Genomic DNA, 12560 nt, shown 5'->3' with positions numbered 1-12560 from the left:
ACAGTATAATACCCTTGGCAAAATGCCAGACACATAGTCAGGGCTCAATAAATTTGTAGTGTGTGAAATGATAAAATTGACCGAAATTTGTCCTTCTATATGTTTACAGTGTTGCATGGAGCTACTGTGGCAAACCAATTTCCATACTAATGTATTTTACAACTTGATTTAGATAAATGTATTTGACCCCCAAAAACTGAAAACAGTGCATGGAGAAGATAATCTGAAGTGGTTTTAATAGCTTGATAGCCAAGTCACAACAAGTCATGAGAGAAATTAGGGGTATTCAACATACATCTCTGATGTTTGAGGGTAGCCAGATTTCCCCACCACAAAACACATTTAGAGCTGGAAAACACATTAGTCTGATCCCGTATGACACTGTTAATGTTTTTTTTTTTTTTTGAGACAGAGTCTCACTCTAACACTCAGGCTGGAGTGCAGTGGCGCGAGCTCAACTCACTGCAGCCTCAACCTCCTGGGCTCAATCGATCCTCTCGCCTCAGCCTTCCAAGTAGCTTGGGATTACAGGCGCCCACCACTAAGCCCGGCTAATTTTTGTATGTTTAGTAGAGACGGGGTTTCATCATGTTGGCCAGGATGGTCTCAAACTCCCGACCTAAGGTGATCCACCCGCCTTGGCCTCCCAAACTGCTGGGATTACAGGCGTGAGCCACCGCACCCGGCCTAACTTCCGTTTTGAAAACGCCGTTTACAATACTAATAGTTCTTGTACATTCCATCTATTACTGGGCTCTTTACATGCATTTCCATTTCATTGCCTCCAAACAAACTGTGACGAAGGTGCAGTCATTACCCCTGTTTCCGTTTTAGAAACTGAGCCCCAAAAAGATTTAGTGACTTTTCCAAGGTCATACATTTTTAAAAATGGTAGAATCTGGAAAAAAAAAAAACATGTTAATGCTGTTCGCTTGGCACAAAAATACTTCTACTGTCCAAGCATTATTTTTTTATCTCAACTCCTCCCCACGCAGTCCTCAGCACCCCGAGTCTGTGGCCCGATGGTACAACTCTATTTCCCGGATACCACCCATATTACATCTGCCTCTAAGTAACACGAGGTGGGTCCTCATCCTCCCCTCAGAAGTTAACAGGCACTTGAGAGGGTGGGGCTGTGGCCAGGGCGTGCGTCCTCAGTTCTTGCGCATAAAGGCGAAGAGGAAAAATTAGACGATGGTAGGGACGACCTATTAACGTCTGCTTTTCTCTCTGCTAAATGGGAAGACAACAAAGGCCGCTCCACCTTTCACCTGACTGCCGCTCATCACGCACTTCAGCATAGCTGCCATCCGCCCTAAAAAGCAGGCTCGGAAGGCGCGCCTCAGCTCGACGGCCCAGGTGCCCGGATGTCGCCCGCGCTTTTCAAAGCTTCGCGATCTCGTCGCTGCACTCTACCACCCTGCCTCCACAAGTTCCCAAACGGCTTTACGGCGGGGAAGGGCCCATGCGGGCCTCCGTACGGCAATTTCTGTCTCCCTCTGCTCTCATTGGTTGCGGTTAAGTGGGCGGGTCGCCGAGGAGCCTGAGGAAGAGGGCGGCGGCGGTGGTGGTGACTGAGCGGAGCCCGGTGACAGGATGGTGAGGGCTGCAGCTGCGGCGACCGAGGCCTGGCTCTCGGGTGGGGTGCTGCGTTGTTGGGAGCCGTGGGGAGTCCCAGGGCGAGGAATTGGGAAATCCCGGAGGCCTCGGCGTCAGGGTCCAGGCGCTGGCCTGGGAAAGGCCCAGGAAGAGGGCTAGGGAAGGAAGGGAGCGGCCACCTCTGGGTGCGGCTGGCCTAGGTCTCGTATCCCGGCCCCAAGGGGCCAGAAGCCATCCAAGGGGTAAAAAGGCCCCTCTAAGCTGCCGGACTTGTCACGAGACTCGCACGCCCGAGCCAGGGAAGGCCTTTGGTCCTATACCTCGAATGTTCCGGGGATAGGGGCACGGTCCTTCTCCGTTTCCAGACGTTTCCTACTCGTTTCCCGCAAAAAGCACCTCCCGCTGGTTGGAGTGTAGTGGTGGAAGCTGGCCTCTCGGATGCAGAACAGGAAGTAGCGAGCAGAATTTCGTACCCGTTTAAGTTTGCTATCTAGGGAAAGGGAATAAACCACCCTCCTCGCTCCTGAAATAACATCCAGCTGCCATTGAGATGAGCAGGTGTGCTCTCAGAGGGCGGGATTTGGCGCTTGCAATTGCTGGAGCTATTTCATTTCACGGGTTGCTACGCCTCTTTAGGGTAGGATTCCTTAATGATGTGTGAACTCCTTGAAACTGTTGGGAAATTTTTGTGAATATACACATTTTTCTGGGGAGAGTGCCGGTGTTGGAGACTTACCTAGTCTCCCCCAGCCACCTTCAAGCAATCACCCCTTCACCCCCAGTAGGTTGGTGCCCCTCAGACCTTCCTACATAAAAACTGGGGACCTCTACTAGAGAGGGCTCAGAGCTGTAATCATATTTTCTTTCTTTCTTTTTGAGATGGAGTCTCGCTCTGTCGCCCAGGCTGGCGTGCAATGCCTGGATCTCGGCTCACTGCAATGTCGCCCGGGTTCAAGCCTCAGCTCCTGCCTCAGCCTCCCGAGTAGCTGGGATTACAGGCGCCCCGCTACCAAGCCCGTCTAAATTTTTGTATTTTTAGTAGAGTCGGGGTTTCACCATGTTGGTCAGGCTGTTCTCTACCTCCCGACCTCCGGTGATCCACCCGCCTCGGCCTCCCAAAGTGCTGGGGTTACAGGCGTGAGCCACCGCGCCCGGCCTGTAATCATATTTTCAAAGGTGCCTTTGACTCTTAAAAAGTCAATTGTTTGGGGCAACCCACTCGAGTCCCCTTCCACCCTGTGGAAGCTTTGTTCTTTCGCTCTTCACAATAAATCTTGCTGCTGCTCAAAAAAAAAAAAAAAAAAAAAACAATTGTTTGAAATGGAACTGTGATTATCTTCATATTTGTGTTGATGGAGGTTAGCTGTAAAGGGACGTCTACCTCTACAGGCATTTATTGCATTCTTTTTTATTTTTACAAGGAAACCAAAGAAGCTATGCATTTTTAAGATTATTACTATTGCATGACAAACAGCCTTTTCAAGAAGGGGACTTACAGACGTGGCAGCCAGAGATTTATGGTGCATGCTTCTTTAAAATCTTTAATCTCACTTTTAATTTTTGCTTCTAAACAGACTCCAATTTAAAGTAATCCAGTTTACAGTAATTTCGAGACACCTATCCATGGGAGAAGACATAATTACTTGCCATGGTTTCAAAATATTAATGTTTCTCAAGTTGTTTCAGAAGTGATCCCTCTTATTTAGGGTAGTTGTACTGGAACATCATTTTTCATATGAAATAGAACTGGGAAAAATTTAGCATTAGCCATTTCTTTCATGATTAAAAGCATTTTATTTGGCAAAGGATACAGACGTTCAACACTCAGTACAGTGTCCAGAGTCTGTGGGCAGCAAATTCAGGTGTGGGAAAGGTCCAGTTTTACCTGGATAAATGTGTTTGTTTTTATTATTTTGTCTTTACCTTTAGTTGATTTGTTCAACACTTGATAATGTATTCATGGTGCTGTGTTGCATCAGCTACAAAAAATCACCTAGCTGCAGCATAATTTTCCAGCTACTAGAATTTTGAATGTAAGATAATTAAGATCCATATACTTGAATAATTAAACCCTAAGAATCCAGAAAATGTTAGCCTTTAAGCTATTACTGATGATAAATTTTCCACAGTGTCTTGTAGAAATCTAAATTCATTATTTTATAAAACCTTATAAAAATCTAAACAGAATGGAAAACAGAGATGGAAGTCGATGTACAGAACAAGATTAGGAAAAGTAGGAGAAACTGACACAAATTTATTAAAAAGTGTGTGTGTCATGTTCAAAAATAAAGCAAATATTTCTTTTGGTATTGTTTGAGCACAGCTGATTTTTAACATTTTCTTTCATAACACTCAGAAATCATTAACAATTGTTTGCTCATTTGGTATGGGTTTTTTGTTCTCTTTTTTTTGGTTTCTTTTTGTTGCTTTCTTTTAACATTGGTCATGTTTCACCCTTTTTTTTCATCCCCCCTGTCTGCAATCAACTTCTTCATTCCACTAAGGCTGGGCACAGAGTAAGTTTCTTCACTTAGCTCCTACTAACAATGGTGGTTGGGTGGCTGTTTACTGACTGGATTTCTTACCCTTTTAAGGTCTGTTGAAAGGAAGTAAGCAAATTCCCATGCTTTGATTGGGTTGGCTCTTTATTTCAATTTAATAAGACTGCCATTTCCAGGATCTTTTGCTTTCTTAAAGGACTCTATAATCTATGTCTATCCCGATTTGTCAAAGTGTGGAATTTGGGCAGGAACATGTTTCAAAGTATGACACGTGTTATGTAACACTATTTCCCCATAACTTTGTCATCAGCAGGAAACCAGAGGATTCTGTCCTAGTAAGGATCCCTACTAATTTGAAATGATTGTGTGGTCATTCACACAGTTGTATCTTTAGACTGCTAATAGTCTTGAGTCTTGGGGATAATCCACAGTACTTTATAGAATTAGGTCATCAATCATTATAAAGTACCATGTCTTACTAATGTTCTTTCTGGTACATTCAGATTGAACAGCTCATTCATTATTAGTACCAAACATTTCAACCTGTTGTAGACATATACCCTTTTATGAGTTTGGGGTGGTGGTTGTTGTTGTTTTTCTTCTTCTTCTTTTAAATATAGAAATCTATTTTTTTTACCTTTTTCTCAAAGCGAGATTCCCATACTAACTATGTACTTCAATCCATATCAGAAGGAATCCCCCTCTAAAATGAAGATTGTTCTATATCCAGGTACTTTTATGTTGATTACCAGTGAGGGTGGAAACTTCATAGTGGTTTTTAGTTTTACAGATGTTTTGTCCACTGAGATCTGCATTGAAACAATTAATATAGGTCATACAACAAATACCTGCTGAAACTAGTCTTTATAAAGAAGAATCTTACTTAACAATTTAAAGTGTGCTAATTTCATAACCTTGTGTTACTTTGAGATTACAAACTATGTCCCGATAACTCTGTGTCCTGGTAACAGTTCCTTTTCTTTGCAATAATTTCAATTTTTGTTGCAAGATGAAGCAAGCTTCTTTTGGTAATCATTTTAATTTCAGACATTTTGTTTTTTTTTGATTAATTTTCATTTACAAAGTCTGCGGTGGCAAAACTATTTTGTTTTATCCTATTAGCTATTTAATGTTTTCTTTGATAATATTAAAGAATAGTCATGCCTTTAAAAGCAGTTAAAGGGCATGTACATTTATGCATGCAATATCTGTAAAGGAAAACATTTTGTATAGAATGAAGGTGCTTATACTGATCAACATGAAGAAATTGATTCTGTTGGGCTGGGCACAGTGGCTCACTCACGCCTATAATCCTAGCAGTTTGGGAGGCCAGGGCAGGTGGCTCACCTGAGGTCAGATGTTGCAGACCAGCCTGGCCAACACGGTGAAACCCTGTCTCTACTAAAAATACAAAAATTAGCTGGGTGTAGTGGAGAGCGCTTGTAATCCCAGCTACTCGGGAGGCTGAGGCAGGAGAACTGCATGAACCGGGGCGGCAGAGGTTGCAGTGAGCCGAGATCGCACCATTGCACTCCAGCCTGGGCGATGAGAGCAAAATTCCGTCTCAAAAAAAAAAAAAAAAAAATCGATTATGTTGTCCTTTGGAGGATAGATACTATTTTTTTGTTTGTCTGTCTTGAGACAGAGTCTCACTCTGCTGCCCAGGCTGGAGTGCCAGTGGCGCCATCTCAGCTCAATGCAACCTCCGCCTCCTGAGTTCAAGCAATTCTCCTGCCTCAACCTCCCAAGTAGCTGGGATTACAGGCGCCTGCTACCACGCCCGGCTAACTTTTGTGTTTTTCTTTTTAGTAAAGACGGTGTTTTACCATGTTGGCCAGGCTGGTCTCGAACTCCTGACCTCAAGTATTCTGCCCACCTCGGCCTCCCAAAGTGCTGGGATTACAGGCGTGAGCCACCGCACTCAGCCAGACAGATACTATTTTTAAATGATCTAACAGTATTCTGTTAAATGGCTAAATTAATGTTGTTTCTCAAATCTTGAAATTTTTAAATTAGGCCGGGCGTGGTGACTCATGCCTGTAATCCTAGCACTTTGGGAGGCGGAGGCGGGTGGATTACCTGAGGTCAGGAGTTCCAGACCAGCCTGGCCAACATGGTGAAACCCTGTCTTTACTAAAAATACAAAAATTAGCTGGGCATGGTGGCACACGCCTGTAGTCCCAGCTACTCGGGAAGCTGAGGCAGGAGAATCATTTGAACCCAGGAGGCGGAGGTTGCAGTGAGCTGAGATCGCACCACTGCACTCCAGCCTGGGCGACAGAGTGAGACTCCGTCTCAAAAAAAAAAAAGAAATTTTTAAATTAAAATTTTACAGGATTGGGGTTTATATTCTTTTATATTTAAAAGCAAAATTTCCTTTTGTCATCTGAGACTGTTGCAGCTCTAAACCACCTTATGCTAAATTTATCACTTATTTAGCTGATCTCTTTTTTGTTTTAATGCTCTAATATACATGAAAGATTGTGAAAATGTTTTCTTTTTTTTAAGTTGGGGAACTATACCGAGGGTATATGAGCAATTTAATCCAGACCATAAAAATATGACAGTGAGGACTTCTAATAATGAAGGAAAGTGAAGATATCAAAGATTATAATTCAAAAGCACACATTTACCTGATGAAACTGAAACATAGGCTGTTGTATATCTCTGTAACGTACACCTAATAGTTTGAAGTAACAAAAATACCAAATTTTGGCTATTACGTTTGTACATAGTTGTCAGTCTAGTACAGATAAATTACATAATTAACTTTTTTCTCTATTAACAATTTCCTTAATATTTCTGGGATTAATATATCATTTCATGTTACAACTGCAGAAATATGAATTACCATATCAGTCTTTAAAAATGCCAAATTCTATAGGGCCCAGTAGTATACTTTACATTTTGTAATTTTTAAAATTCAGTGTATTTACAGGTCTCTAAATGAATCACTTTAGAATGCTTGATTTCACTCTTGGTAAATAGAATGATTACCTGTATTTTATATACGCAACTGTTTACAACCAAAATAAGATTGATTTAAGAACAAAGTACATTACCATAAGTATGTCTGTTTAAATTGTCATGATACAATCAATGATGAAACCTATCCCAAAGCTGATGACCTGAAGAAAAATACGTACAGATTCAGCTTCTGAGATTAAATAAAGAGTCATGATAGGAACTCTATGAATAATTTCAGGGATTCGGGATCTCTTATGAGACTTAAAAGGGGGCTTACAAGAGGAGACTATTTTGTTTTGACATTGTGTTTAACATTACGCTTTATCTCACCTTGACACTTTAAAGTTGGTGTTGGTATTAGGAGATCTGCACATCCCACACCGGTGCAACAGTTTGCCAGCTAAATTCAAAAAACTCCTGGTGCCAGGAAAAATTCAGCACATTCTCTGCACAGGAAACCTTTGCACCAAAGAGAGTTATGACTATCTCAAGACTCTGGCTGGTGATGTTCATATTGTGAGAGGAGACTTCGATGAGGTGATGTATTTCCCTTTCTCTTCTCAAATATCTCCCTTTCTTGATTATTACTTACATAAGCTTTATCTTTAGACCAGGGTTTCTCAACTGGTAAGGTCTTTTTTTTCCCCCTTTTTCTTTTCCAAATGTAAAATTACTATACATCATGCCCCTCCCTTACTATTTGAAAATCACTGATTTAGATCACCTAGTAAACATTAAATACTTATTCTAACTAAATAGATACTGAATAAAAGTGGCTTTGTTACTGTTTTATGCTGTCTTTTAGTTTATAAAGTTTTTTTTGTTTGTTTTTGTTTTTTTTTTGAGATGGTGTCTTGCTCTGTCGCCCAGGCTGGAATGCAGTGGCACGATCTTGGCTCACTGCAACCTCTGCCTCTCAGGTTCAACCGATTCTCCTGCCTAACCTCGCAAGTAGCTGAGACTACAGGCGCACACCATCACGTCCAGCTATTTTTTTTATTTTTAATAGAGATGGAGTTTTGCCATGTTGGCAAGGCTGGTCTCGAACTCGTGACTTCAGGTGATCCTCCTGCCTCAGCCTCCCAAAGTGCTGGGATTACAGGCATAAGCCACCACACTCAGCCAAGTTTACAAAGTTTTTATTATGAACTTTTCACTGCCGCTACCTCTACTAACTTTATTCCAAGCCACCGTATCATTTTCTTGTATTCCAACTTCCTAATTCTACCCTTGCTCCTTCCAGTTTATTCTCCAACTAGCAACCAGCATGATCCTTTTTAAGTGAAGTAAGATCACATCACTTCTCTGCTGGCAGCCCTCCTGTGGCTTCCTTTCTCAAAGGTTGACTTTATAGGGCATGAGGGAGTTTTGAAGGAGTGATAGAGCTGCTCTGTATCTTTAGTGTGGCAGTGCTTACACAGCCATGTGCATTTGTCAAAACCCATCATTATACATGAAAAAGTAAGATTTTACTTTGTGTAAATTATGCCTCAATAAACCTGACTTTAAAGAAAAAAAGTAAGGAGTTCTGGGCTGGGTACAGTGGCTCACGCCTGTAATCCCAGCACTCTGGGAGGCCAAGGCAGGTGGATCACGAGATCAGGAGATCAAGACCATCCTGGCTGATACGGTGAAACCCCATCTCTACTAAAAATACAAAAAAATTAGCCAGGTGTGGTGCTGGGCGCCTGTAGTCCCAGCTACTCGGGAGGCTGAGGCAGGAGAATGGTGTGAACCTGGGAGGCGGAGCTAGCAGTGAGCTGAGATTGTGCCACTGCACTCCAGCCTGGGCGACAGAGCGAAACTCCATCTCAAAAAAAAAAAAAGTAAGGAGTTCTGGAGTTCCCATTAGTTAATAATGGGATTTTTGGCAGATCACTTCCCCTTTCTGATCCTTAGTAAATATGACTGGAATGGATGATTTTTAAGACCCCTGCCAGTGCCAACATTGTATGGTGTAGCATAATAAACCTGATTCTAGTTTGAAAATTTTATTTTGGGCTGGGCACGGTGGCTCACGCCTGTAATCCCAGCACTTTGGGAGGCCAAGGCAGGCGGATCACGAGGTCAGGAGATCGAGACCATCCTGGCTAACATGGTGAACTCCCGTCTCTACTAAAAACACACAAAAAATTAGCTGGGCATGGTGGCGGGCACCTGTAGTCCCAGCTACTCGGGAAGCTGAGGCAGGAGAATGGCATGAACCTGGGAGGCAGAGTTTGCAGTGAGCCGAGATCGCGCCACTGCACTCCAGCCTGGGCGACAGAATGAGACTCTGTCTCAAAAAAAAAAAAAAAAAAAGAAAATTATATATATAGTATTTCTGGGAATATAAGATTTTCATAAATTAATCTTGGTTTGTGTTATTTAATGGGGTTTCTTAAACCAAACTGAAGGGGTATACTGTCTTTTTCTTATATTTTAAAAAGAGTTTGGATAAATTAAAGGTGGCATGGAGGTGAAAGACGGGGAGATGAAAGGACAAACAACCTCTTTGCCTGTTTCATCATCCATAAAGTGGGGATCATAATAGAACCTTCTAGGATTGTTTGTATTAATTAAGTTGATATTTGTAAAACCCCTACAGTAGTGCCTGGCTCATACTAAGTACTATACAAGTGTTAGCTCTCATTATTTTAAGCTATCTGTAAAAGTATTAAGGCTACATTAAGCTATAATTTGAACACACCCTAACTTACATGCCTTAGGTAAAGGAAAATCACAAGTTTGGGGGGAATAATTATTTACAGCATGCGCAAAAGAACCCATATTCTATAGGAATAAACACAATAAAGGGGTTGCATGATAAATTCCAGTTTATATTGAGTAAGTCATGTTTTAAAATATAGATGCAGCCTTAGAGACCGAGAAGAAATAAAATATTTATAAATGTGGGCCGGGCACAGTGGCTCACGTCTGTAATCCTAGCACTTTGGGAGGCCAAGGCAGGTGGATCATTTGAGGTTAGGAGTTTGAAATCAGCCTGGCCAACATGGTGAGACTCCGTCTCTACTAAAAATACAAAAAAATTAGGCAGGCGTGGTGGCGGGTGCCTGTAATCCCAGCTACTTGGGAGGCTGAGACAGGAGAATTGCTTGAACCTGGCAGGCGGAGGTTGCGGTGAGCCAAGATGGTACCACTGCACTCCAGCCTGGGCAACATAGCAAGACTCTGTCTCAAAAAAAAAATTTATAAATGTGTGTGTTGTGGGGTACTACATCAAAACATCCATATAAGATTGAATATTTAAGCAAACTGATTTTTTTAAACATCAGTATCTTTAAAATACGTATTTTCTTATGTCTTTTTCTTATGTTAGAATCTGAATTATCCAGAACAGAAAGTTGTGACTGTTGGACAGTTCAAAATTGGTCTGATCCACGGACATCAAGTTATTCCATGGGGAGATATGGCCAGCTTAGCCCTGTTGCAGAGGCAATTTGATGTGGACATTCTTATCTCAGGACACACACACAAATTTGAAGCATTTGAGCATGAAAATAAATTCTACATTAATCCAGGTTCTGCCACTGGGGCATATAATGCCTTGGAAACGTGAGTAGTATGGAATTTGGGGGCTTTAGTAAAATAATTGCATGTGTGACATTTCGTAAAAGAAATGTGGCTGGGCACAGTGGCCCATGCCTGTAATACCAGCACTTTGGGAGGCCAGGGCGGGTTGCTTGAGCCCAGGAGTTTGAGACCAGCCTAGACAATATGGTGAGACCCTGTCTCTACAAAAAAATTTTAAAAATTAGCTGGGTGTGGTGGTGCATGCCTGTGATCCCAGCTACACAGGAGGCTGAGGTGGGATGATCACTTGAGCCTAGGAGGTTGAGACTGCAGTGAGCCACGTTTGAGGCTCTGTACTCCAGCCAGGGTGACAGAAGGAGACTCAATAAATAAATAATTAAAATAAAAATAAATGTGACCTTTTTTTTTTTTTTTTTAGACAGAGTCTTGCTCCGTCACCTAGGCTGGAGTGTAGTGTTACAATCTTGGCTCACTGCAACCTCTGTCTCCCGGGTTCAAGTGATTCTTGTGCCTCAGTCTCCCAAGTAGCCGGGATTATAGGTACCCACCACCATGCCTGGCTAATTCTTGTATTTTTAGTAGAGATGGGGTTTCACCATGTTAGCCAGGCTGGTCTGGAACTCCCGACCTTAGGTGATCCACCCACCTCAGCCTCCCAAAGTGCTGGGATTACAGGCATAAGCCACTGTGCCCGGCCACATGTGACCATTTAAATAAATCTAGCCATTTTGGCAATCTTTTGGTAACTGTTCATGTGACATGTAACAGATTTCTCTGAATCTAAATAGTCATCTTAAATTGAAATTTATAGTGCTGCTGCTTTGTGCTACGAAACACTGACATTATTTATTTTTTCTTCTAGAAACATTATTCCATCATTTGTGTTGATGGATATCCAGGCTTCTACAGTGGTCACCTATGTGTATCAGCTAATTGGAGATGATGTGAAAGTAGAACGAATCGAATACAAAAAATCTTAAAGCCAGGCCTGTCTTGATGATTTTTGGTTTTTTTTCATTGTCCTGTTGAAATCAAGTAATTAAACATTTAAGAGCCACAAAATTGTATCACTTTTATAATATTTTGCAGTAAAATATAATACCATCTTCTCTGTTAATACATAATTGCTCGAAGCTTCCTGTAAACTATAAGAATATATTTAGTTTACAGTATATGGATTCTACGAAAAAATGTCCACAACACAGTAATTGGTCACTTGTTAAGAAAAACTTATCCTTGTAAATATCTTCAAAGTTGATATTTGGAACTTTATTCCAAAAGTAGTGCATGTGGAGAAAGAATCTAGACTTTCTTGTATACATTTTTCTCTTCTCCAGTAATAAACAATTATCTTTCATTTATACTTTCTTGATAACCTGTATTTAATTTAAAAAAAAAACATAAAAATGAGGAACCAAGTGAAACTACGGATATAAATATTAAAGTGGACGAGATGACCTTTCAGAGCTCTTCTGTTACATTGTGTCATAATGTTGGACTCAGATTTTATTTGCTAAGTAATATACCATACTGACATTAACAGTGATTCTTCAAACTTGCTATTTCCATTTTTCAAGGTTTAATAAAAGTTTTAAAAATACAAGTTTAGGGGCCGGGCACAGTGACTCACACCCTAATCCCAACACTTTGGGAGGCCAAGGCAGGTGGATCACCTGAGGTCAGGAGTTCAAGACCAGCCTGGCCAACATGGTGAAACCCTGTCTGTTACTAAAAATACAAAATTAGCCGGCATGGTGCTACATGCCTGTATTCCCAGCTACTCGGGAGGCTGAGGCAGTAGAATCACTTGAATCCTGGAGTTGGAGGTTGCAGTGAGCCGAGATCACACCATTGCACTCCAGCCTGGTCAAGAGCATAACTCCGTCTCAAAAAAAAAAAAAAAAAAAATACAAATTTAGCAAGGAAGCATACTAGAGTAATATATAATGTAAAGAAGCC

At 41.5% G+C, this 12560-nt stretch overlaps 2 protein-coding genes and 1 non-coding gene across 9 annotated transcripts in view; 2 read left to right on the top strand and 1 right to left on the bottom strand.

Annotated features, from left to right (window-relative positions):
• RAD9B (RAD9 checkpoint clamp component B) overlaps positions 1–1470 on the bottom strand; it is a 30363-nt gene extending 28893 nt beyond the window's left edge. For 2 of the 4 annotated variants that reach the window (XM_024257290.3, XM_054528222.2), the window contains exon 1: positions 1265–1456. In XM_024257290.3, coding sequence (XP_024113058.1) covers positions 1265–1310 — 46 coding nt within the window. In that variant the 5' untranslated portion in view covers positions 1311–1456. Of the gene's footprint in view, positions 1–1264 lie in introns of all 4 variants that reach the window. The other 2 variants (XM_054528221.2, XM_054528220.2) reach the window with 2 other exon arrangements.
• A 58-nt stretch (positions 1471–1528) lies between these two features.
• On the top strand, positions 1529–12067 carry VPS29 (VPS29 retromer complex component). 4 transcript variants are annotated; one of them, XM_063711667.1, is made up of 5 exons: positions 1529–1599; positions 4104–4193; positions 7413–7604; positions 10387–10622; positions 11464–12067. In XM_063711667.1, exons 2-5 carry the CDS (start codon positions 4146–4148, stop codon positions 11579–11581), a joined length of 594 nt encoding a protein of 197 aa, XP_063567737.1. In that variant the 5' UTR covers positions 1529–1599; positions 4104–4145; the 3' UTR covers positions 11582–12067.
• LOC112135970 (small nucleolar RNA SNORD50) lies at positions 7195–7264 on the top strand. Its single transcript, XR_002917186.1, has one exon. It is a non-coding gene; the product is annotated as a small nucleolar RNA SNORD50 (small nucleolar RNA).
• Positions 12068–12560: the final 493 nt, after the last annotated feature.

The sequence above is a fragment of the Pongo abelii genome, chromosome 10 (assembly GCF_028885655.2).
Source record: "Pongo abelii isolate AG06213 chromosome 10, NHGRI_mPonAbe1-v2.0_pri, whole genome shotgun sequence".
NCBI classification, from domain to species: domain Eukaryota; kingdom Metazoa; phylum Chordata; class Mammalia; order Primates; family Hominidae; genus Pongo; species Pongo abelii.
Note: the sequence above shows the minus strand (reverse complement) of the source record. Positions and strands in the feature narration are given on the sequence as shown.

Excerpts from the sequence above, each read along its gene's own strand:
- VPS29 (XM_054526620.2), top strand. The coding sequence starts at position 2,150 with ATGAGCAGGTGTGCTCTCAGAGGGCGGGATTTGGCGCTTGCAATTGCT. Across the intron at positions 7,605-10,386 it reads TGAGAGGAGACTTCGATGAG|AATCTGAATTATCCAGAACA; the intron begins GTGATGTATTTC and ends TTCTTATGTTAG. Across the intron at positions 10,623-11,463 it reads GCATATAATGCCTTGGAAAC|AAACATTATTCCATCATTTG; the intron begins GTGAGTAGTATG and ends TTTTTCTTCTAG.